This window comes from Lepisosteus platostomus, chromosome 6 (assembly GCF_059453375.1).
Source record: "Lepisosteus platostomus isolate fLepPlt1 chromosome 6, fLepPlt1.hap1, whole genome shotgun sequence".
Taxonomy (NCBI): domain Eukaryota; kingdom Metazoa; phylum Chordata; class Actinopteri; order Semionotiformes; family Lepisosteidae; genus Lepisosteus; species Lepisosteus platostomus.
In genome coordinates this window covers 61179331-61205246 of record NC_142616.1, presented here as the reverse complement: position 1 = coordinate 61205246, position 25916 = coordinate 61179331, and the positions used below count along the sequence as shown (strand labels likewise).

General features: G+C 35.9%; 1 protein-coding gene across 2 annotated transcripts in view; it reads left to right on the top strand.

Moving 5' to 3' along the window:
- lhfpl4a (LHFPL tetraspan subfamily member 4a) overlaps nt 1–25117 on the top strand; it is an 86619-nt gene extending 61502 nt beyond the window's left edge. Inside the window, exons 3-4 of one of the 2 annotated variants that reach the window (XM_088636736.1) lie at nt 4419–4515; nt 16909–25117. In XM_088636736.1, the coding sequence (XP_088492862.1) occupies nt 4419–4515; nt 16909–17038 (227 nt within the window). In that variant the 3' untranslated portion in view covers nt 17039–25117. Of the gene's footprint in view, nt 1–4418; nt 4516–9185; nt 9203–16908 lie in introns of both variants that reach the window. The other variant, XM_088636737.1, reaches the window with a different exon arrangement.
- Nucleotides 25118–25916: the final 799 nt, after the last annotated feature.

The following is a 25916-nucleotide window of genomic DNA, read 5'->3' as shown; positions in this document are numbered from 1 at the left end:
CTTCAAAAATGTTGTGTTTTATAGCAAGCTTCCTTTATGACTTTATATTGCACTGCAATGAAATCACACAGACCGGGGCCAGAGTAGAGGAAAAGCAATATGTTTTTAAAATAATGGAAGCTTTTTGCTGAGCAAAGATATGCAGAACAAGCTACTTTACCACATCTAGGATCTTAATATAACAGAGGCTCTTCATTCAAAAATGTACAGTATTTCAAAATGAGAAAACAGGTCCAGTGGCCTCCTCTAAGTATATGCTTGGTCCCTCGATGTGTGTTTTTATGTTCTAATCGTGGTTGTGTCAGGACACCAGGAATGTGGTGACTCCACATTCCTGTGAAATATACTCAAGCGCATTTTAAGGTTATAAACAGTCACCGCTATCGCAGTGTTCAGGTTTAAATTATTATGGATTTCTGTCAGATTTAACATAAAATAATGATGTTAGAAGCTGTGAAATGAAAGTATACAATTATAAATTGGGGAAAAAAATTTAATTCCTACTTTGAGCAATTACTGTATATGCTGACTGAGGTCACATATTGGTGGCTGGTCTCTGGTGGCTGCAACTTGTGTTTCTGTTAACGCATCTTCGTGAAGCACTAAAAATAACACAATGCTGAGTCATTTGACACTTCTTGACCTTCAGTTGTTAAAGAAACATTAGTCACTATGGTTAACCCTTACATTAATAATCTGCATCAAGATCAAGACTAATATACAGTACATGTTTTTTTTAAGTCTGCTGTATTCCAGTTCTTTGTATGCTGCAGAATTTCCCCTTTCAGCCTATTATTAGAACTCCAAGTGTTCTCCTTGCAGATTTATTTTCCTATTACAGAGAGTTATACTCACACATTGCTGACTGCAATAAATTTAAGGTGACTGTGTTTCATAAACTACGATCATAAAAAAGTGCTTCAGTGGGAGTGTACTCCCATTACTCTGTTTTGTGGATCACAGGCCTTTACTTTCCATCACTCAAGTGTTTCACTACAGGATACGAATACCTTTCCCCTTTGGGGCTATTAACTGTATGGTGTGCATCTGTTTAATGCTCAAAATGATATTTAAAATAATTACAATGCCTATATAATTACAGTACCCTCTTATCCTAAGTAAATACTTCCACGTTTATATGCTTCTGTGTTCTTTGAAACAGTTTTTACAGGTAACTATAATGTATCAACATAATTATATATATACACACTATCCCTTGTATATATATATAGTCCCTTGTAAGAAGGACAAAAAATAACTTTCACAAACACTAATGCTTCCTTTCCTGAATCCATGGTTTTAATATTAATACATTTTTTTCTGCTGTTGGAGGTCTAGTAGAAATGCTATAAATTTAAACATGCAAAATATTAAATTTTGAGCTGCAGACCGTATCAGTATTCATGAATTAGTGATGGTTTCAAATAAACAAAATGCACTTCAAAATTATTTTAGTTCAAGGCAAAAGCATGGAGCTAATAATTAATGATTATTATAATGCTGCTTAAAATGAACGTAAAATTGAAGTCAAATAAAACTGTAAAATATTAGTAAGCTTTTTAATTGAGTCGAGTCTCCATAAGAATGGAGATACATATACATAATTCAGGAGTCTGCCTAGTCTTGGTGCCTGACTGTCCCATTTATTTGCACTGAGATCCCAGGAAGGTGGGAATACCTGCAGTACAGTAGATAACTAGGTCTTGGAGTGGGTGATGAAGCATGAGGAAGTCCATAAAGGTGGAATGGTGGAAGGCTGTGCAGACTTCTTCAGAATTGTGAATGGTCCTAATGCCTACTGGGTTCCAATGCAGTGTAATGAGTGTGTGGCATTAAAGGATGCTGTAGCATGTTTATAATGTCTATCAAGGGCATAGCTAGAGATGTCAATTCTTAAAGAGCTCAGCAAAGTCAGTTGTTACTTACTGTACATAGAATTGAGCGTAATCTTCTTCATAATGGGCTTGCGAAAAAAATAGTTGACAAAGATTCATTGGAATTTTCATGCTGCTATTGGGACACACATTAATCGTCATATGACAAGGGAAACATAGCTCTTCAATTTTACTTCTGAACTTATTTTCAAGGTATTTTACAGCTGAGGACTTACTGTAGGATACACACCTTATTCGTAATTCAGAAACTGTAATACTTCGTGGACATAATGACAAATGCTGGCTTTATTGTCTTTTATTCTAAAGCTGCATTCCAATATGTTATCTTGTCTTTATGGTTTCCTTGTGACACAGGACGTTTTGTCACATCTGCCTCAGAAGATCTGGATATCTGGCACACCGAATTCTCTATGATTGGACTAGACACATTGTTTTGAAATTGAAATTTAGATGCCTTTGGCATATCCCTCAAAGCAATGATGCGCTTTTTGGTCCGACTTATTGAACAGTTCTGCTGATTTAGCCATTTCTGCTTTTTGGTTGTTTTGGGGTTTTTTTTTCTTCCATGGTTTTTGTGATGTTTTAACCTTTTGTTTTCATATTCCACATTTTTTATTAGATCTCCGTTTTCAAAAAAGGAAGTGGAGTCCTGCGAGATTGTTACATGTTTTAATAAATGTATGATTGGTTTGACTGAGAATGTGTGCTTGTCAAAAATGCTGAAGCTATCCAATTCAGGCAGAACATATCTCAACAATAGAATTTAACACCCCTCCACTAGAGCTCCAGCTTTGTAAAAAAAAAGCCTTAAATTAACTACAAGAAGAAACAGTCTAGGGGGCTTCAACATATCATGCATTTAATGCATTCTTTCCAGCACCTACACAACCTTTGCTTTCATGCTGTCTCGAAAGAGGAACCTTATTTCTCCTTGCCCAGTTTAAAAAACTGACTGATTGCTGCTCCCTTGACTATATTCAGCCCTGGAACCCTTAACAAGCAAACTGCCAATTACCCCTTCAGCAAGATGTTCCAGTGCTTTTTAATTAGCCCCTAAATAAGCAGGCTGGTGTGCTCCAAACTCAGTGACAGAAAGACATCTGAGTTGTCAGCTACTAATATTTATTGCTTTTTTGCAGATATGTTCTCAAAACACACATATCAGTGGCTGAAAAGTGAGGATTTGTGTAGAATTTTTACTGTTCCTTCATTTCTTCAAGTAGATATATTTTAAAATGTTTCAAGCTTATTACTACGGACAATTTAAAGGGCATATACTTCTGAGCACGAGGTGCATGAAAGATTTAAGCAGCTTAAAAGGAGCATTGACATTATCCATTTACAGTACTGGGGTACTAAAGAATAAAATATGAGGTTCTTTTGTAAGAGATGTGCAAGAAATAAACCAAATATTCTGAAATATTTGGTGGTCAAGTAGGAATTTATTTTCTTGGCTTGTACAGATTTCCATTTTAATTTTTATCATCAGGGGTAAAGTAACGCAGATATGGCCAAAGTGTACATCATAATAGCATCTGATTTGGAAATTTTACTTGAGGTTATATGATTAAAAAAATCAGGAAATTTCAAGTGAGGAAAAGAAGCGGGCAGTTTGTAATTCTGAGGTCATCTTTTAGTGTGGCAATTCACAGTCCTGTGTGAGCAGACACTAATACACTGCAGCTCTCCAGGAGATTAGATTCACACCTCTGATGCCCATAAGAAATTGTACCATGGTACATTTATGGTACCAGTACTATGGTATGGTACCCTGGTATTTTTGACAGTACCATAGTACATGTACCATGGTATAAGTACCATGGTACTCGTACTGTATACCATGGTACAATTTCTTATGGGTGCCCACAATTATGAATTATGAACTTAAAAGGTGTAGTTCGTAGGCTTTGTCTTCTTCGTATTGCTGGTGTATGCATTCTGTGTGATTTACTCTTTGCTTTCTTGGCTAGTACAATTTATTTAACATTATCTATGTATTCTGGGAAAAGGGGCTTTAGAAATAGTATCCAAAGCTGAAACAGAAAAATGGGGCATAAAATAAATATTTTTAAATAAGTCTTCTCCAATCAGTGTTTGAGCTTTGCTTCCTGGTAGGAACCTTTGAACGTTCTTTACAAAACTCCCCTTAACGGTGAAAGAAGCAAATCTTTAGCAAATGAGTTTGCATAATAAATCATTGATAAACAAGCAAATGTTTAATAATAAAATAACCGGCTTATATGTGAGGTCTACAAATTAGGTCCTGGTGCCTTTGAAAATGCTTCTAACACACATTCAATAAAGTAGGAATTGCAGGTATGATCTGGTATAGTTTGAATAAGGAAACTACAAAAACCAAAAAACAAAGTCAGTCAAGAAGACATATTCAGAATCTGACACAGCACCTTTGATTAGATTGGGTTCTCTGCTAATTGGTTCGATCCATTTTGTAAGATAACATGCAATCACAGGATCCTTGACCTGCCTAAAACAGTTTCTTCACGCTTTTTTTCTCCATTTTAGTGGGGAGGTTTCCATGGTTACCCATCAGATTCCAAAGGATGAGAGGCCTTGTCTCCCCTGAGCCTTCCTCACTCTGCAGCACCTGTGTCACAAAAATGTTTGTGCATTTTTTTCCACTTGTATTTCATTTCATTTATTTGTTTAATTTGCAGTTTATGCTATATACATAAGCATGAACCATTTTACTGTATAAACTCCTTTTTCGAAGAGGGTTAGAGTTGCGTTTATTTGATTTGCTTGAGCAGATATTTGCAGTAGCTTTATTTCTGAAAGCCCTAATTCTAGGCAGAGCTGCTCGGACTGAATGGTACCATCTATGTATGAATATTGCATTTGTGGATGCTTCAGTGTTGTTATTAGTCATATGGTTTAAGCAAAAGTAACAAACCCTTGTCTTGGAGGACCAAAAAGCAGTATATAAGATACTAATTATCAATCATAATTTTCTAAACACTTGAATCAATCTCATTTTTACAAGTCAAGCAGGCAGTCTGTTCAAATAAAAACCACTAGAAAGCAATTGACACAACTCAGTTTAACAAATTGCGTGCTCCTCTTCAAAACACATTTCTTCCTAGTCTTCCCTAAATTGACATTGCGTTAAACAAAGCTGTGTTGTCTCCACACAGCCAGAGAAGAGCTGGCCATTTCTGATTTTGTCCTGTTTGTCTCCTGTATTGGTGTTTTGTATGTGGTTGAAATGAAGACTGCACGTATTATACTGTATATAGTTGTAGACTGAGGCAGGGTGTAAGGCTTACATGTGTCCTGCACATAATAAAATCTGTTAGAATCATTATTGTCTTATAGAAATGTTAAAATATTAATCTGCACATGTCTCCCATAACCCCTGTAGATGCATAGTTTATGACATCCTGATATGCCGGAATGATGTCATCAAAGATATTGAAGAACTCAGCTCTTTATGAACATACAGTGGCTCATGAATTCCAAGTCCAACAGGGATTACGGGGAGAAAATATTTAATCCAATATCTTGATATATTTTTTTTAAATGCTTCAGAAACCTGTACAAATATATAGATACTTGATATTAAAAATGATATTATATACAGTACCTAGCTCCTTTAAAATGCTCTGCACATTAATGACAAAATGCTCAACTGTAAAATGAATGACAGTCTTATTTTATATTCTTCATTACTCTTCTGACATTAATTATTAGTATAATGCTAAAAAGAACATTTCAGTTATCATGGTCTGATTGTACTAGTTTTGTATTTGCACCTTCAGCACTGCAAATCACATTTCACAATATTAAGAACATTGGACTCTCTTATTGTACAGTAAATCTGTCACAGTTGTCTGGAGTTGTATGTTTTGTTGTATTTTCTTCGAATTTACATAAATATTAATAATACTTGTCTCATAAAAAACAAGTTTGTGCATGATGCTGCACATTGGTGGTGGTGGTGGTGGAGTGGAGTCCCCATTACCTGTAAAGCGCTTTGAGTGGAGTGTCCAGAAAATAAGTGTAAGCAATTATTATTATTATTATTATTATTATATATTATTATTATTATTATTATTATTATTATTATTATTATTATAATAAATGTGTAAAGTTTCCACTGATGTGTATTTAAAGCTCACTTTTTCTCTTTTGCAGTATGTTGTAATGAATGGCACCCTTACTTTCTGCCACACAGTCTTGTAATTATAAGAATCAGCAGCATGCATCTATAAATCTTAAATTCACATAGCAATTTCAGTTAAAAATCAGGCTAAACATAAAATGGAGAGATGGATGTTTTTATTCATGGGAATATAGTGGCTCACCCAAGAATTAGCATGCTCTTTACATAATGCTGAATGTCATTTCTTTTATCATCCCTTCCTTGCACATATAGTGTAGTGCTGTCAATAAATGTGGAGCAGTGGTTAGCGATCTGGACATAGCTCTGTTTTTTTTGCATTGAAATCAAATGTGTACTGCTGTGCTTTGAGCAAGGGGCTTCCCTCAGATTTGCTTCAGTAAAGGTGACCTGCATGCAGCCTTTATTATGCAGCAGTTTCTTGTTTTCTCAGCAGTATTAGGTGAGACATTCAAGCTATGCTTTCAGATTTAAATGCAATAAAGTGTGTACGAGTATAAGAATGAAAGAGCCTCTCTTCAAAAAAATACAGATTCGTTATTTTGAACTTCTGATTAATAAGTACAAATTATGTTATAAAACAAAACCTTCCTCTAACAGTTTTTGTGGAAATTTTAATATTGCTTATCTCTCTACAATTTAAGGTAAAATGTTGACATTGCTTTCCCCTTTTTTGCTCAGTCTACTGTATAAAGTACAGTATGTGTGGTGTGTTTAAATTAAACCTGTGATCTTAACCATTGTTGAAGAACAGTATTGGTTTGCAGAGACTATTGGATCACTATTTTAAGTGATTAAAATAATGCCCTCTGGTGGTCACAAAGGAAAGTAAAACGAAATTAAAGTTTAATATAGATTTTTGGTCTTTATGTAAGCTTTGCTCCATCAGCAAAGAAAGAAAGAATGAGTACATGTACATCACCATTCCATTCTTATTCCATATAATCGATTATGACATTTCTTTTTTGTTGTATTGAAAAATATAGCCAACACAATTAAGTGTTAAACCCCCACCTCTGTGCACACTACCTGTACAAATTCATATACCTTGCAGGTCAATCACTGAGATATAATCCTTTTAGAGTTTGTTATAGTTTGTAGTGGAAATCTGTCTGATGCAGCTTAAAAGGTAGCAATGAATTAAAGTCAAAATATATCATGGCCTTAACTGTTAGAATCTGTTAATTAATCTTATTAAATTGACTAAAAATCTTATATATTCATGAAATAAACTCTAATCCACCTTCTGCAAAATTAAGTAACTAAAGTTATATTTCTCAATTTACTGTTTTAAGGGAGTTCCAGAATATTTGAGTGTCACCTTCTCCAGTTGAATTTTAAGCTACTTTGGATCATACATTATTTTTTAATGTTAATATAAGCAAAATACATGTTCAGTATTTGTTTTCTGTTATTTAGGTCTAACTGTACTGACAGTGGACTGTCAGCAAACTGTATCACTGCAGTACCCTTTAAGGAAAATCTAAGAAAAAATAACTTTTAAAGAGGTACTAGTGTAAAATTATACCAGCACTTTGTGGACAATAAAGTGGGGGTAAACTCTACAATCCAGATTCACTGTTGGTGTTACTCTTTGGAGTAATGCTTGCTAGGATGAATCTGTGTTCAAAGCATGTCCAATGGATAGAACGTATATGCCATTATGAACAAATCATACTTGCAATCATTTAGAAATCATACTGTTTCACATAACATTTTGTGTATTGTGCTTTCTTATCTGTTCACAAGCAAGCCAGGTCTCTAATCAGTAATACCTTAATGATTGAGTAATGATGCAGGGAATTAGACTGGAGAGGAACACAGTGCCTGCACAGTGAATTGCAGTGGAAGTTTCATACTACAGTTAAATGTAGTTAAAATAAATCAAAGAATGTAAACTTACAGTTGCATTACGTTACTGTTCACCCTGTGAAATCATGCCCACTACCAGTACTGGTAATAAGACTTTTTACCTATTTCAGCATGAGGTGAGATGACTGCCACGCTAATTATATGACCTTTTGTCTGAGATTTCAAATGAAAGGACAAATATTACAGACTCTAAAGAGTTTTGAGGGCTTTGCTTCTGACATTCTGCCAACAGCCTCACAGTTTTCCATGTTTACTAGGTTCAATACGCAATAGGATTAAAAACACAATTCTTCTGAACCTACATCTGAGGAAAGGCATCCACAAAGAATGGATTTTCCCTCCTTTTGCAGGAGTCTTTTTTTACTCTCGTGTAATCTCCTGTAATGAAATGCTGGAGACCTTAATTATTTTGCGAGTTCTGTCAGGGGAAAGAAAAGTAAGTCTATGAGATTTGTGTGCTAGTATGTATAGTATTTGATATACCAATAGATGTACCTACAGTATGTAGATGGATTCCCTATATCATTTTTTGCTTTCAAACATTGATGATGAGTAATTATCTGAGCTACAGCAATACTTATACTATAATTCCTTGTTAATAAGAGCTCTCCAGAATATTTATTGCTGTAGATTATTTCACAAATTAATATGTACGCCTTATAACCACCCAAAAACTTCCAAGTGAACAGAAAAATACTTCAGAAACCAAATCAAATGTCTCCTCTTGCTCAGAGATTCCTTAAAATACATCAGCAGTGTCTACAATGAATTTTCCAAAGTTGGAAAGAAAAGCTGTTAATAGTTTGAATAGCCACTGGCCTCACAGTGTATCTGATATATTAATTCAGGCTCTCTCAGTCTCTCAGAATTCTGAAAATTTCTAATGAAAATCCCCAGAAAAGATCAGTCGCCATTAATCAACGTCACCTTTTCCAAAATGCTTTTGTGAAAACAGCAAAACAAGTTTTCACTACAGGCTGTGGTTGATTTGTGCAAACACAGTAATGTTAATCACATTTTGGAAACCTACTGTTGTCGTAAAACTGTCAGGTAGACTATATACAGTAGCCACTCTCCGGAAAATAGCTGGTATTTGTTGTTGCCCTAAACCACAATACATGCTGATATACCTGATTCCTTAAAATGTACAGTGCAAAAAGACTTCAGAAGAAATTAAAGAGAAATAATTCATGAATACAGTCCATGGTTACTTCTCTAGTCCTAAAAAATCAATTTGTTACCGTAAAACTAAAAATGTAATTTCTATTCTATCTTTGCAGATTTGGCAGTTTCACGGGTAAGTTCACAATATTGGGTGTGATGTGTAGTGCGTCGTTGTTGTACAGCAGTTGTGTGGCAGTGTCCTGACAATGCATTACCTTTCTTGTCCAGGTCTATTACTGTGTGGTTTACTAAGTTTGTGTGTGATCGCTTTGGCTAATGTGATGTCATGTTCAATATTTACATGTCATCACCAACTGCGCTTGAGCTAAATGCATCTGGTCATATGAGCTGGGCTCTCACTGCAGTTACGCAGTCTTTTTTTAGTCTCTTCTCCTACTGGGGGGCATTTTTGAAAACAAGAGGTGGAAGCTTGTCATATTAAAGATCCTCCAGGCAAGACTGGTTTAAAGGAATAAAATATATGTAAAGAGAAAATGTCAGAATCACAAACAACATCACCTGTTCTTTTGCTGAATACAGTATTGTGAACATCATGTTTGTTTTTCAGGAGCTTGCAGCAAACAATATATCTTTTTCATATCCATTGTTAATGTTAATCTGTCACTGGGCAAAGTACACTTTGCCAGATTTTCAAAGGTTTTTTTTTTCCAAAACTAAGTACAAGAAATATTTTCAGAATACATTTAAAATTGCTGCTTAATTGCTCTGCTCACTTATAATTCAGGGTAGCTTACAAGACAGACAGTACCTGCAGACTCAATTATACCTCCTTGTGATCCAGAAAGCTCTGATGTGTTGACTTTACAAAGTTTTTACAAAGTAGAATGTCTTAAAGTTTGCCTTTCTAAAATATTATTTTGGAAACTTTCAAACACAGAAATCCTTCATTGAAAGTAAAGCATTCATTCACTGCAAATGGGTCCCTTTTGTTCCTGTTCATTCCTAATATTTTTAGAGCAAACTAGCGTCCTCTCAGAAATAACAGAAATCAGCTCTAGGTACCTTCTTGGGAAAACACCTTCTGCTTTGAAGAGAGTGGACAGTTTCCAATGCACACTTTAATTTCATGTACAGTACATAATCATGCATTTTAATGCATTTTGATCTACTGACGTGGTAACATCATTATTCGGTGTTTCAAAAGCCTTTTTGAAGGCTCAGGACATCAGAAAGGCCAGGGAAGAGAGGAGGCCATTCAGGTTTTATTTAGTCCCATAGCTATTGCTGAATGTATTGGGGATAAACACCCCAAGTATAGGATCTACTTGAAACCCTCCTCTGGAAACTGCAAAATTTTGGAGTAGCCAATCAGACCTGGAATGTCGAGCGAATCTGGAACGTTTCTACCAGCAGTTTCATAGGAATGCTTTTAATGTTTTTATAGGGCTTCTAGACATGTGACACTTGCAGACTATTCATATTGCAAAAAAGCTGTGTTGCTCTCTAAAGCTTTTTCTGACTAGACCAATTCACATGATTTTCATTTACAGACAGCTGGCAATGGAGAACTACCAGCATTTATCTGCATTTATAAACACTATGAAGGAGGGGAAGCCTAAAAATATTGTAGGTTAAAAGATTGCAACTGAATTGCCAAGTGTAACAGCTCACCAGTCAAGGTGGCTCATGATACTACCAAGCAGGACAGGAAGGTCACTCTCATTTATTTGCACCTTTAAGCCTGTAAACAGTATTTAAAGTTGTCTCTATTTTCAGCAAAATCACTGAAAGCTCCAGGGAAAAAAGTGCAAAGCCTACTTCTTTTCCTATTAGGAAAGTCTCAAAGTGCTGACATTTCTAGCATTATGGTAAGAAATAAATTGAAAAGTATAGATCTGAAAATTTGTGGCAACAAATGCTGTCCATGCAATAATCCAAGACTATGAAACCACCTTCAGATCGAAGAAACGACTGCTCAGACACTCTAATTGTCACTGCTAAGTCCACCTTTGGAAAAGCACTTCGGTATCTTAATGAAGTGTTGGCTTGTACAGGGGTTTTGCTGTCCCAGTGATGTAGTGTTGGTGTTTTTCTCTGGTCATACTTCATTTAATAACTCTCCGCTTGGGAGTTCCAGATGCTCTCTGCAATAAGGCGCAAAATCTCTATGTGCTGAACTATCGACACTTTGACAAGTCAGGGGCACGCTGACTCTAATCAGTGTAATTTATTTGGTGTGTTAGATTTTCCTTTGCTTTTTTCATGACACCAGCAAACTTCCAACAAATTCTCACATTTATTTTAAAGATGCATTCAAGGTGATTTCTCTGTACTGCACGCACGGGATGTATATACAGTATATGAGACTATTTCACCGAGCCTGACTGATTTATTTCAGAGTTTCTAATATTGCTGGAGTAGTTATTTTCAATTGAACTAAAGGTTTTGCCTGCTTCTAAAACTGGCAAGACAGCTGAACTCCCAGAATGCAGTGCCCTTGTATGTAGCACTTCGACAGCAAGTACAGAGGGATGTAAGAGTAAGAGTAAGAGATACAGGAAAGTTTTAGCTAAGTAAGAAAAATGGTTTGAGAGAGATAAACAATATGGGGAACATAAATTTACCAAAAAGATGTAGCTGAGATATACAATGTCAGCGAAACTATAAATGCCCTGTAAAATACATAAAATACAGTGTCTCTTTTATTTAAAGAATCCCAGAAAAAGAAACAAAAATATTGAAATGCATATCTCCTGAAAATACCAATTCTAGTGCCTCTTCATTATTATGTATTGTATTTATGTTACAACTTCAGTAGTTTTTCCCATTCTTTCTGCTGTCAATATATGTATTTGTCAAACATCTATGTACAAGTTGTTGGCAGAAATAGCTTAAACTTATATTCTCAATGTTAAAAGAAGATTGTTTATCTAATACACTTTTTACTACATGCACAAGCATCTGATTACCTTTCAGGTAGCAATTATATAGGATGCATGTGCTGTTATAGCCTTTCTTCCATACAGCGTGCCCTTCTGTTGTTCTTTCTGCATTGTATTATAATGTTGTTTGTGCTTATACTTTATATACCTTACTACATATGGTATAATAGCATATATACTATATACTTTATAGTATATACAATAACATCCTCATAATGTGCTCCAGAGTTTCTCGGGTGCTTCTGTACAGAGTGAACACTTTTTTGACAGATGTAGGTGGTTACTGATGCATAAGTTTAAGCATAATTCCTACTCAGATTTCTGCAGAAATTATTAATTTCTCCTGAAAGAAGTGCATGCAAGCAAAAGCAAAAAATCTAACCCTGTGCACGCCCATATTGCAATGCCTCAGACTCTATTCTGATGTATATTGTAATAATAAGGGTATCAACACACCACTGTTGAATGACAGTTGTTAGAAATGGACTTTTCTACAGGAAAAAAAAAACAAAAACCAGAGGGAACACAAAGGGAAATACTAGATTCACACTTCTTTTTAAAGACATGCTGTACTTCCTGATTGACTGAGGTGTTAGCTATACTGTATATCTTAATGTCACTTTGTATTAGAGGTCTCCTTGACACGGTAGAGGAGATTTTTAGTTGTATATCGGTTTTGTATGTTTTCAAGACACTGTAAACTAGAGTTATTGAAAGCTGTTTGCTCTTATTTGGTTGAATGAAAGGTAAGCTCTGATGGTTGTTCTACAGGAGGGTGAAAAGGGTGAAAAGATCAGCAGCTTGCCTGTCTTTGAAACGGACCCAGATAAAATATCAGATAGACTAAATTTAATTTGTACTGCACTGTAAAGACAGAAGTTCTAATCAGGACAGTTAATTTTGTACTTGGAATGGTTCTGCAAGTGATATACAACTTTGATGGCAGTGAAATGTCTGGTTGCCAGAGACAGAATAAGATGTCATCTGCATATAAACTGATCTCATACCACAGTGACCTTGTTTGGATTGTACTCATGTCTAAATTTTAAAAGGCTCAGATATCAATCCATTGTAATTACCTGTGCATCTGTTTATGTGCATTGGATGTTAGTTCAGTAAACAAAGTGCCACAGGAACCTAAACTATACTAAAAGCCCCAGTTCGCTTCACTGAAAGAGAGTATTTCAGTTGCTGCAGGAAACAAGGGTCTTGAAGTTTTCACTCCAGTCAAATCTGTCTTTTGTGGAGTAATTATTTTATTAACTACAACTGTGAGCACTTCAATCATATCTAGATTCATTTATTGTAAATAGATCCAATTGCCCTTTAAAACATCATCTATAAGACCTCAAAATAACTTCTGGAAATAAATAAATTGAGTAAAACTTTAGAAAGGCCTTTGTTGTTGACTAAAGAATATTTACATTTAATAAAGCCAAAATGAGTAGTAAGTTTGTATTAGGTTTTGTAGTGCAGACTGTAACATATTGCTTTGAGAAAGTGACAAAATGTAGAGCTGAATTTTATTATATGTTGATAACCACAGCAGTGAGAGGGAGCCTTGTTGTTTTTCTGATATCAGTGAAGCAAAGATTTGATTGTGGAGCATGACATTTTAAAAATCTTAAAGAATTCTGGAGTCATGTTCGGATTATCAGAAATGTGTGCAGAATTGTACAATGAACAATCTGTCAGTCTGTCACCAGACTTAATTTAGCTTTTCTTACTTTTTCAGTATTTGAAAAAAAAGTAACATCAAACTCCGTCCTTTACATGCTGTTTTGAGAAAGATGTTTTGCTAAAGTCTTAAAACATGTTTTTTTTTCCTAAACAGGGGAAAAAATGTTTCCCAGCAGTATATACTACAGTCTTGCATCTTGAGAATGAGTACCCGCAGATATGCAATTTTGACAAAACTGCCCATCAAAGTCACTCATCTTTTGAAGATCCGCAGGCTCCTCAGTGTTTCACAGAAGAACTAGAGGGTATTGGATGAATGCTGTGTCTCTTACTCACTGAAAGCGTGCAACTGCCCAGCAAGTCACAGGAGTCACTGGCTCGTTGAGAGCCAAGAAGATCCTGGATGACAAACAGTCTCCCTAGTCTGGCAGTGATCTGCCAATTGTGCACTACTGCCTGGGGAATCCCAAGCACTGACTAATGACATAACATGTTCAAACCAGTAATGCCTGGAACTAATTTTCTGTCATAGAAAACATGACATAGCATGTGTAATAGTGATGCAAGAAGATTATTAAAAGACCCATTTTACCCTGAAATGTTTAGGTTTCATAACTGGAGAACAAGCAAAAAAAAAGTGTTAATACATTGTAGCCAAAACAAACTTCTTTAATACCATATGGTGCTCTAAATCTGCTTATCAGAAACAGATGGTAAATATATTCATAGGAGCTTTACTTTCAGACAAATTCTTTTGTTCGCTGCAGACATATCTGCACATCTCAATTCTTAAAGATATTTTATCTAGACAAATTTAATTTTCATTGGCTCTTCTAAATGTAAATGCAGCCATTTGAGAAAATTCCTAAATTCATATAGGAGTGTTTGAGTGTAACATTCACTCTTTTCCTGAGTTTCCCTATTATAACTCAGTGGCTATATCTTAATCAGTGCAATTTAGGCAGCCTTCAAATCATAGTACCAGTGCTGTTTTTGTGCTTTCCCAAACACATTTCCTGAATGTTTTGGAGAGCCTGAAATTGCTTTCACCATTTCTCGATGAACATGAAGAGAACCAAACCATCTTCCTACACCTGCAGTCACAGAAATAGCCATTCATAAGGTCTTTATTTGCGTATTCGACCTGGATAATCCTACTGATTTTATGATGCCACTTACAAGGTGTGTTGCTTTTTGTCAGGGTGTAATTGTCTAGTTTTCTACTGGAACAAAATGTATTTCATTGACTGCCTTTTTTCCCTTAGCCCCCTGTTTTTCTCAACCTCCATCGAGAGGAATTAAAAAAAGTGCCGAAGTCTGCTTTCAGTGACAGCTTTGAACACCTGGTTATTCTTAATCCAGTTAGTCTTAAAATGCATGAGCAACGTTAGTACAATGCTCCTTCAGACATAAATAATTAATAAAATCAGGTCATGCCATATCTTCCTTAGAGTAGAATTCCTGTTATACACAGAAAGAAATAGCCATTTATCTTTCTGTAAAATAAACACATTAATGTATAAACATAGATATTTCTATTCAGTTTTGATTGTAGCATGAAAAATTAACAATATTGTAAATCCAGTGGAGGCTCACATTAAGCATAGTGTATACTTACTGTACACACTTTTTCTTTACAGTCTGTATTTAAATATGTACTAAATTTAGCCTGATATATTTTCTCTTTTGTTTTTTGGGGGGAGGGATGCTTAAAGCATGCCAGCAATTATTTATTGCCTGCATATAGACGTTTCCCCTCTATTTTTACTTTCCTGCCCAAGATGGAAAACCTAGTAGCACGACCTTAAAATAGTCTTCACCATGCTGACAGCTGTTCCATTTCTGCTCTAATTATATAATGCTCACACATGACGTCACTACAGTTCAGGTCATTCAACAGTGCATCATAGGAGATTTGTAACAAAAAATGAGATGTCCCAATACAGACCCAGATGGTTCAATAATCAATTTATACAAGATTTCCTGTGCGGGGCTGAGCCACAGTATGTAAAAACCAAGACTATTGGCTATATTTCCTGCTTTAATCTTCTGTCTTTTTTTAGATTTTTAAGGTGCAACCCTCCACTTAATTTAATAGCTGTGCATCACAGACAGCAACCCAAGTATAGCAAGTACAATTATATTCAGGTCTTTAAGATATACTGCACAAAAGTCTTGTGTTGAAAACCGTCTGCCCTAGTGTATTTGAATCGTTGGAGCCCTGTAAAATGTGTGTTTCATCAAGAGCTCACGGACGTATGCCACCCGTCCATGGAAATACAGGGTATCGGTGTACGGATTGGTGGCATCGTGTAAACATGGTCAAGCACTGAACATCATTGTCACGTACTGGACTACTTGCAGGTGGTCAATCATAAGAAACTGGCCTAGGTTGATGCATTAAGCCACCATCCTGCTCATCCTGATAACAAGATAACAATAGTCCACACACTGCCAGCTGCTTTTAAGAGTTTTATGGCTTTATTGGTGGGAAGTCCTAGACAACACCCCTACAGCCGTTGAAGCCACTGATTTCCAGATCTTCAGTCCCTTGTCCAACATATGAAATGCATTTGACAGTGAAGTGCAGAAAGCTGTGATGTCTAGGACACATTAGATTGATACAAATGTTTTCTACTATGGTTGTATTTAGTGCTATGCATTATGGTGGGATACTTGTCTAATCATGTTTGAGGACTATGTGCAAAATTGTTTTGTACTCAGGTTATATCCTTAGTTATGTACCAATACATGCACTGCATAGGATCTGTTGTTACTGTATGTATTGAACATTGGAACATCATATTTAAAGTATATGCCTAATATATGTATTTTATACTGTATATCGCACATGCACACAGTACAGTATTTAAATATATTTTTGATTAATTTGCTATTCTGCCATATGTTCAAGATCAAATATGTTGCATTTGAATCCACCACATTTAGTTTGTACTGTTGCTTGTACTGCATTTTTATGAATAGTAAATTCATTCTGGATAAAGATGTTGGCTAAAGTGATAAATAATGTTGTCAGCTTGTAATTCTGTAACACGTGATGGACTCTAGGCTGCATTCCCACTGGTACTCTACTTCCCATCTCCATTTTCTAAAAAAACTAAAGGATCTCAACTTGTTTCAGTCATGCAGAAGTGAGGAAATGGATCAAATGGAAAAAGGATTAAAAGCTTGTTTTAAAAGTTTCGTTTTAAGCTCTTGATCACTCTTATGATTCTCCTTTCTCCTGTCTTGTCAGATTGAGGTCCAGGACTGCAGAGACCCACGGTTTGGAGTGCATCGGTTTCACTGAACAGGTCCCTCTTCATCTCTTCTTCCACCATTCATCTCTGTGCTTTTTTCCCCTCGTCTCGTCTCTTCAGGATTAAAACATCGAACCTCAGCTTGGATTCCATGCTTTATGCAGTTTGTATAATAGAACTGGAATGAAAAAAAAAAGAAACAAAATATCATGTGTTGGAACATCCACTTCAGCTTTACAAAATCAACACCTCTGGGAAAAAATGCTTCCTTGCAACAGCAGTGTTCTCTGATATTTATTTATTTTTCAGATTTAATTTCCAGCTTCAAACTGAACCTTATTAGTCGTGTAACTATAATGTTCACACAAAGCAAAAGACACTTCACGGGCACTCAGGTGCTACTTGGAAGAAAAAAAATATTTTGTACAGCACAGTGTAGTTTATGAGACTCTGTTCTTTTATTAAGACAGATATTAAAGTTTCCTATTTGTACTTGTAAATCGATTTGCTTTCAGATTTACTGAAGAAAACAAAAGTTGTTGTAAATCTTCTCAAGAAACAGGGTAAGAACTGAAAACTCTAAATGCCCCCTCCTCCTGCCCCTTGGCAATTTACCAGTGTGGTGAGGCCAAGTGATCCAGACCAGGCTTTTCAAGTGTTTTTTGTTTTTTTATTATTATTTCAAGTCAAGACGTCATTGACCTTTTTATAGAACGTGTGCTCCAGAATTCTCAGGAGGCAGTTAATATATTAGAACTATATTAACCAGCTTAGGTTCTGCTTAATTACAATTACATCAGTTCAGGGTATTTACCTGAATAACAGGATCTAACAACTCAGCTTACCTACTGTTTTTTTTGGGGGGGAGGATGGAGATGATGGCTTAAGCCTTTTAACAATAAAGGCTCTTTTTATACATGTATTCTACCATTTGGCAGAAAAGCCCTGCATGCTGCAAATAGTTTTTACAAGAGAGATCTGATCTTGCAGACAGAGCACTAAGCCTATGCCTGTCCTGAGAGTAATAATGTCTAAGTGCTGCTCGCGCTGGATGTCACTTGTCATTTGTGTAGACGCACTGGCTGTTAACATTGTCAGTGGTAGTGCATTTTCAAAACTTCTCCCCTATGCATTCATTGAAATTACTGAACAGTTTAGCTTCCATTGGGCTTAGCATCCTCCTAAAAAAATAAGAGGTATTGTTTTAAATATTGCAAAGACAGCCTGTTCTCAATGAGCTTTATGTATATCTCTGACCCACACTGTATATTTGTGCAGTCAATAATCTTTTCACCAAATTTCAGACATCATTTGCATTATAACATGTTACATGGAGCACCAAATGAATTTTTAAGGTGCATCCTTAATGGAAACATTTTGTCTTGAAGTCTATACATTCAAAAATATGTTAAATAAATAAAGCCAGAATCGTCTAAACCTTCTAACAAGGTTTCTTGTACTATTCAAATTTCCTGCTGATAGGTATCTCTGATATGCCTCTTAGTTAGCAGTTGCATACAAAACAGACCTATTGACTCAGTTCAAGTAGGTAGCTGCATCAGCATGCGTAGGCTTCAAAGGAAGAGGTAAAAGTTTATTCCATGCTGATAAGAAAAGAGGCACAACATTTCAGCTGTGTGATGGGGTGACACACCTGAAGAAGGTTCCATAGCCGAAACTTTGTCTCAAAAATGTTTTTATCAAAAAAGCTTTTATTTTCAGCATGGAATAAACCTCTACTGGTTCCTTTGCAACTTATTGACCCTTGTCATTTTTTGCATTGTTTTCAGAGACTGGAATAATATAGCTGTAATGCCATATTTTGACAATTACTGATTATTCCAGTGGATAAGCTGTTTAAGAAACTTAAACAAAGACCCTAATAGTACTTCATAAAAATATTCATATTATTGTTTTGAATTTAGATATCTGAATTAATGTATTATGAACCTCATTGCCTAAGATACCATAACATCTCTAAACAACTGCAAACAAGTCAGCTTGCAGGCAGCAAAATACAAGATTGAGCTAAGAGGCATGAGCTTTTACAAGGATTCTGATGCAGGAGTCATTTTCACTTGAGAGACATGAATCAACACTGTTCCTTGCTGCTGCCAAAGTCCTCTCTCGTGCACTAGGATGTAAGATGACTTTGAAAAATGCATGAAAAACAAAAAGCAAGATTTTTTCTTGATCATACCTGTAATGATTTAAGCTCTTTATGGATTCATCCAGCTCATAGGTGAGAGAAGTTTAGAACATTTAGAACAATTTATTTATTCCAGCTCTCACCTCAGTGGTTGGTGTTATTCACAATGAGGAGCTTGTGTCAAAGTAGGATTTAATTTCCAGTGAGTACTGGAAGACAGATATCCATTTGTAGCTGGTAATGATGAAAAATATTGCAAGCAGAAACCATATTCTCTGACATGCTCTCAAGCAAATCTTACAAATCTGTGTTATTTTCTGAGAATGGCAGAAGAATTTCTTCTGTCTTTTTATGTGATGGTGAGCAGTGAATATTTTATGCAATTTATATCGGACTTGTACAAACGTACCATGAAGTACACAAAGTCGTATTACTTGTTTAAATTTGAGCCTGAACTCATTGTTATACTGAAATATGTGTTATGTACGATCATAAAAAAATCATTGGAGACAAATGAACATTGAATTTATTGACTACAAATAAATCAGTTCACAACTGAAATGTTTATGCAGTGCTCCAAAAATTAGCAATAGGTTTACAAAATACATTATTCATGGTGTTTCTTGTATTGCCTTTGACTTGTGTGCTTCAAAGTTCAGGGTCTATCTCTAATGGATTCCCTGTGAAGGTATGGGACTGCTATTCAGCAGCAGAATCTAAACGTGAAAAATAATATCAGCAAGAGTATATTCCCAATTTTTGTTTTTGTAAGCTAGTTTAAAAACACTGCCTTAACTTTAGCGTTAAGCTGAGATGAAATGACAATATTGTTTTTTCTCCATAGTCACCGAATATATTCCTCAGATAACGAAACAATTTTGGTTGAAGTATTTTTTTGCTTTCTTCTAAAGAAATGGTTTAGTTTTATAGGATTTGGCTGGATTCAGATTGTGGGCTACCTACCTTGGGCCATATAACACAGTCATTAAATCCTCATTTACCCACCTCCAGCTCCTATGAAAGACTTAAATTTTCATTCTCATCATTGCTGTAATGCCAGTGTGGATATGTAAGCAATGTCACACTCCAGTGCCGTCAAGCTACTCTCGATTAGTGGTTGTTCTTTCATGAACAATAAGGTTTGTACCTTGCAAGAGTGCTTTCCTGGTAGCTACCACTTGAAATCCTGCCCTGGGTTGCTGGTCCTCTGCCCATCTAAAGGAAAAATGAATCATGAAATGCGTGCCAAGCTGCCTCTTAAGAAGGTAAACTCCTCTAAATGGTGCTTTTTCTCCCAAATCCCTACTCAATCTCGAGTCGTTTTTACACATTGCAGGTCTAGGGGCTACTGTTGACTTGAGCTGTAGCATATCAATGAGGAAGAGGAGTTGATGGAGGAAGCTATGGGGGGCACATCATGTTACAACCAGGAGGGCAAGAGAGGACCTGTGAAGACGTTATGTACATAGAAAAGTCATGTATCATGAAGCTTCGACTTACTGTTTACCCGAGAAGATTTGTATCTCCTCCTATCAATTATCATTAGTGAGAACCTGTAAATGCAAACCGGTGTTTCCCATAGTTACTTCAAAGAGACATTCATGTCTGCAATTACTACTTGTTTCTCAGCCATTACACTTTTGAGTGGACACTTGACTTCAGAAGGACTGAGAGTTGTACAGTATAATAGGTAGTGCAAAACATTCTTCACATAACCCTCAAACCTACTGTATATCAAGACTCCAAGCTGAAGACATTTTGAAGACAACAAAGAGAGGCAGTCAGTTATGTTTATTTCTCAGCTGTTTTGGGGGGGTTCAGGTTTTGTGCTTGCATTGGAATTTTCTTATTTGATTTTCCCCCAAAAAAGAGTGACCCTCCCCTTCGGGTAAAATCTTCATTTTTTTGCTGAATCTTCCTTCTGCATTCTGTGAAACCTTACAAACAGAGCTCATTGGTGAGGGTGCTGCTTGGGTTATACAAAAGCACAACCCTCAGATCATGATATTCCCCAAGGATCTGAGTAAAAAAAATGACTTTTTCCTCATATGTTTGAATAAACAGGAGAAGGGTTTTCTCCATAAGGCCACAAAAACAGGGCTTGTACGGATTGCTTTTAGGAATGAATTGTTTAAATTGTTTATTGAATTGATTTGTACCATCAACTGGTGTAAGGTTCTCTGGATTATAATTCTTAAACTGAAGATTCAGCTGTCTGTCCTAATGAACAAAATGTTGTGGGACACATCACTCAGTGTGACTGTTTTTTTAAAATCTGTTGCTTCTTGAGTGCAGGGATTTTCAACAAATTACAATGATAATTTCCCGAGAAGACAGCCTATCACATTGTTGTGGTGAAATCTGTGATAGGCATGAGGTGACTCACAGAAGTATTTTCATCTTGTTAAATGTATATATTAGGTCTATATTCACAAATTTTTCCACATTAACTGGAAAATTATTCTAATTGTTCAAAACAATTATTCAAAATGTTTCTCATAACAATACACGGTACTACAAAACTGTTTATTTAACCAGTCCACAGAAAAAGGAGCCCCTACAGAATGCACAAACATCCATCCATCACCAGAAAGACACTAATTATTGATAGGGGTTGAGGTTGAGGCAATGAGGAGCCAGTCCCCATGGAATAGGGCACAAAGTGGGACGAACGTACACAGAATACTCAGAGAAATGCAAAGAGTATGCAGGGAGAATAAAGCTGGAATTTCTTTATTGTATTAGACGTTAGCTTTTATTTTTGATTTTACAAATCATTCTTTTTTGTATTTATTTCAGCACGAGTCTGCAAACATACTATTGGAGATAACGGACTACTGCCCTTTATCTAGAGCCTTTTTAAACAAGACATTCAGTGTATTGACTAAATTAAGAAATGAAGCCTGCCAAAGAAGCGTCAGTAGAGAACTGCAATCTTGTGAAACCTGCTGATATAAAGCCTCTGTTCGTAATGCGCTATGTAGGAAAGGTGAACTGTAGTGCAAGGCCAGTAATAATAGGAGACACGTTCCCTGCCAAGGGGCTGATAAGGTTCTCCTCCACTGTTCTCTCAGGGTAGAGACCATATGTGTAATATGTGAGGGAGGGTGAAGGTTGAAGGCTGCCCAGGGCATCTGAGATACATTTAATGTCAGCCACTTCCATTCTGCAGATTCCTCATTGCCAAGGAAATTACAATCAAGCCACCCTATGTGAAAGTGACTGTTCACAGAATCAAAATTTGGGGCATATCTTTCAGAAACCACATATTGGAATATTTTAATGATTGTTGCTGTACATATATATATATATGTATGTATGTACAGCATGACTTTACCTTAGCAAATTCATCAATAAAGAGAATAAAACAACGTTGTTCCAGGTTGCTTGTGCAACAGGGCTCATTTTATGTATTATGAGGCTGTTATGGTGGCATAACTCTCTGGAGCTTGAAAAGTATTCCAAACATGCTGGGGTGCCTGACACGTCTTCAGTGAGTTTATTTTGTTGCATGGGCAGTGAGTCTCTGGCTGGGAGATACCTGAGAGATGACAATCAAATCCCATCTGGGGAAGAGGTGCACGAGCTACACACACATGGCAAAACAGCTTCATTTTCTCCACCTTACTGTTCACAAAGAAAAGCAATCAACTGGTTAACCGATAACCAATTATTCTGGGCTGATTGCATTCAAATCTTCCAGTTGATAAATATGGAAGGGACTTTGACTGATGCCAAGGCCACATTGCACAAATCCTCCTGAACATCACCCCACCCCCCTCTCATGAGTCCTACAATTACAGAATTGGAAAGACGTCGATCTGCAGAATTAAATGCTAAAGGTCAATTTATTATGCGATATTGACTGAATTTGCTTTTTTCTAATGATATGTCATTTGCTAAATGTTGCATTCTCTAGTGTGTTGTATCAGGATGCCTTAACAGGCAAATGAAGTCTGAAATAAGATGAAGTCCCTGAATTTGCCATATTGTGCATTCTCCAGTATTCCTTTTAATCACAGGATCAATTAGGATTTCACCACACAAATGGTTATTCACTCATTCGTTTATTTATTGTATAAAATAACAGGAGATGAGTTCCAAAATTTGGATGTAACTTCAGATCTCGAAAATCTTAAACAGTTTAGTATAAGTTTTTTAATAAAAAAGCAATAATAATGATTCATTAGTAGAGAAGTAGACTTGTCAGAAGGGGAATGCACATTTGTAATTGTAATAAGCTTCACTGCACAACCACCTCAAGTGAAAAGAACACAAACAGACAAAGCAAAAGTCCTTTGGTGTTTAAGAACATACATTCAGTCAGTACCAGGCACCTAACAGGTGCAGAAAATATAGTACTTCAAATTTGTGTCTGAATCCTTCCCACTTGCCAGATGATGTGTCACTATCTAGATGGAGTTGAAGTAAGCTTTGTCAGACAGCTGATGACTCATTTTAGGAGCACCACAACCATGTAATCACATGGGTTTGTTTTTCAAAAGCAAAACTGAAAACTCTGTTGGCGTTATGGATGTGTTGACGCACACCAATCGACTTGAGACATGTGCACATTTTCCCAGCATGTTCATTCAACTGATTATTTTATACCAATCTTTGTGTGCCAATAAAATCCAGCTATTCTTAGACCTTCAGATCTTACCACCAAGAAGCATTAGGTAAAGGGTCTGCCATTGGAGATTATAGAAATGCATATTATAAATAATTTAAATGTCACCCAAGCGGATTAATGAGCACATTTCCCTAAACCATTAAAGATTTTTCTCAAACCCAGTCTACATTTTTTAAAATACAATTTCATACAAATTCATGCACTGAAAGAGACCAATACTTGCTTCAGAATTCTGTTTTTTTTTTTTTTGCCAAAGGACTGCAGTTGAAGTCTAACAGTAAGTGCCAAAAGGGGGAAAAAAAAACTATGCCAGTATAAAAAAATACTTCTGAACGTCTATAAAACTGTCCTTGCAGTGCATGTTTACACTGAAGTTGTCTCTGTGAAATATTAGGTCTAAAACATTTCTGTTTCCAAGGGTCTCTGCTACGTCTTGCAAAGTTGCAGATCACTATACTCCAGAAGCAACCAAATTTATTGTCCCATCTTGAGAGATCCTTATTTCTTCTTTTCTTTAATTTAAGTGTTGCCAAATGTCAATATGCTGTTTTTAAAACTGTGCCAAATGAATTTGATGAACACAACTGGTATCTGTGGATTTTTTATTTTTTTCTGTACTATCTATATGTAAAATATTCATGTTTAAATGTTTTTATGTCAGTTTGCTGTATTTCTTTTATTGCTTTGAAGTGGGAATGTTTATATGAGTGTACCACCAAAAGGTCAAATGTGACATACATCTTTATTCACATCAAATACATGCTGTATTTTAAAAGTAAAATAAAACTGAAACTTAACTTGTTGTAGCCAGTCACAGAGACAAAAAACAAGCATTCAAAAAGGAATGGAAGTGAAAACAAAGAAACACTGAAGTCAGTGTTTCAATTAAACCATTTTCCATAATCACATTGATGAAGGCTTTGCACGCTTAAAATCATACGATAAATGGCTTTCATTGTCCCTAATATAAAACAGGAATTTTAAAATTAAAAAAATGGTCTATTTGCAGGATTTTTAGGCCCAAAAAGCTTAGGAATAAAAGTGACATACCCTGAAAACCACTTTAGTTAAATTAGTTCAATTGAAAAATGAATGAGGTTCATATAGAATGTCCTTTAAAACAATAAAAAAAGTTTGCTCTAATGCACCCGAGCTAAATGGGTTTAAGTTAATAAAACTGAGTCAAATGAATTTAAAAATGAATTGTGTATTTCTACTATTGTCGGTGAACTTTTATTAGAAATATAAAGAAAAGGTTATTATGCTGTATATACCTTTCCCCTATTCCAGTCAAGTGTATAGGGCCAGGAGTTCTGATTAATAGAATTAATTTACAAATAGAATGAGAAGCCCTCTAAACCTGAATGTGTTTTTGAAAATCGCTATGTGTACAGTAACTTAATAAACAATGTTCCATATATAATTTTCAATAAGCTCTTTTAGCTCCCTGTCTTACTTACGGTCATTTCTGGGGCTGTAAAGACCTTGTCTGGTGATACTCCTTTCTTATCCTGGACAGCTACAAAAAGTTTTATTTTCATTCCACCTGACTCCTTAATGACTTTATTGAATCATTTGTTGACTTCATTCGTACAAATTTCCACTGATGCCAAGTCTTTAGCTAATGAGAATGTTTGGCCCACTACAAAGCTTGCCGGGCTGTGGCTCCAGGATCAAGAGTGAGTATCGATGATATAAGATTTTTATCAATTAGTCCAAGGCAAATTCATCATTGCTGGATATTGCACATGTCATAGCTACTATATCCCTCTAATCTGCAGTGAATTGTATTCTCTCTAAATCTCAAAACTACCTATTGCATTTTCAAGCAGCTTATCACAGAAGGTATTTGTGAAGGAAAGGGAGATCTGGTATAAATCATAGGATCTCTCTACCAGTCTTAAATGTCTTAAACAAAAGGAGATATTTATGAAATTGCTTGTCCTACTGGTGGCAAAGCAGAGAAAATCTACCCAAGGATACACCATAAGTCATATTCAGAAACTGAATAAATAAACTTGAAACAACAAAAATGAATCATGTAGGATCACAGGGGATTGTCAAAGAGTAATTCTACTACAGCACAGAGCAGTCTCACAGCACGCACAATGCAACTGCACTGCCTAGACAGTGCAAACTCTGATATGCCAAAAGACTGGTTCACCTGCAATGGAGAATGCATTCATATACAGTAGGTGATGTCACCTTCAGTGGAAATCTCT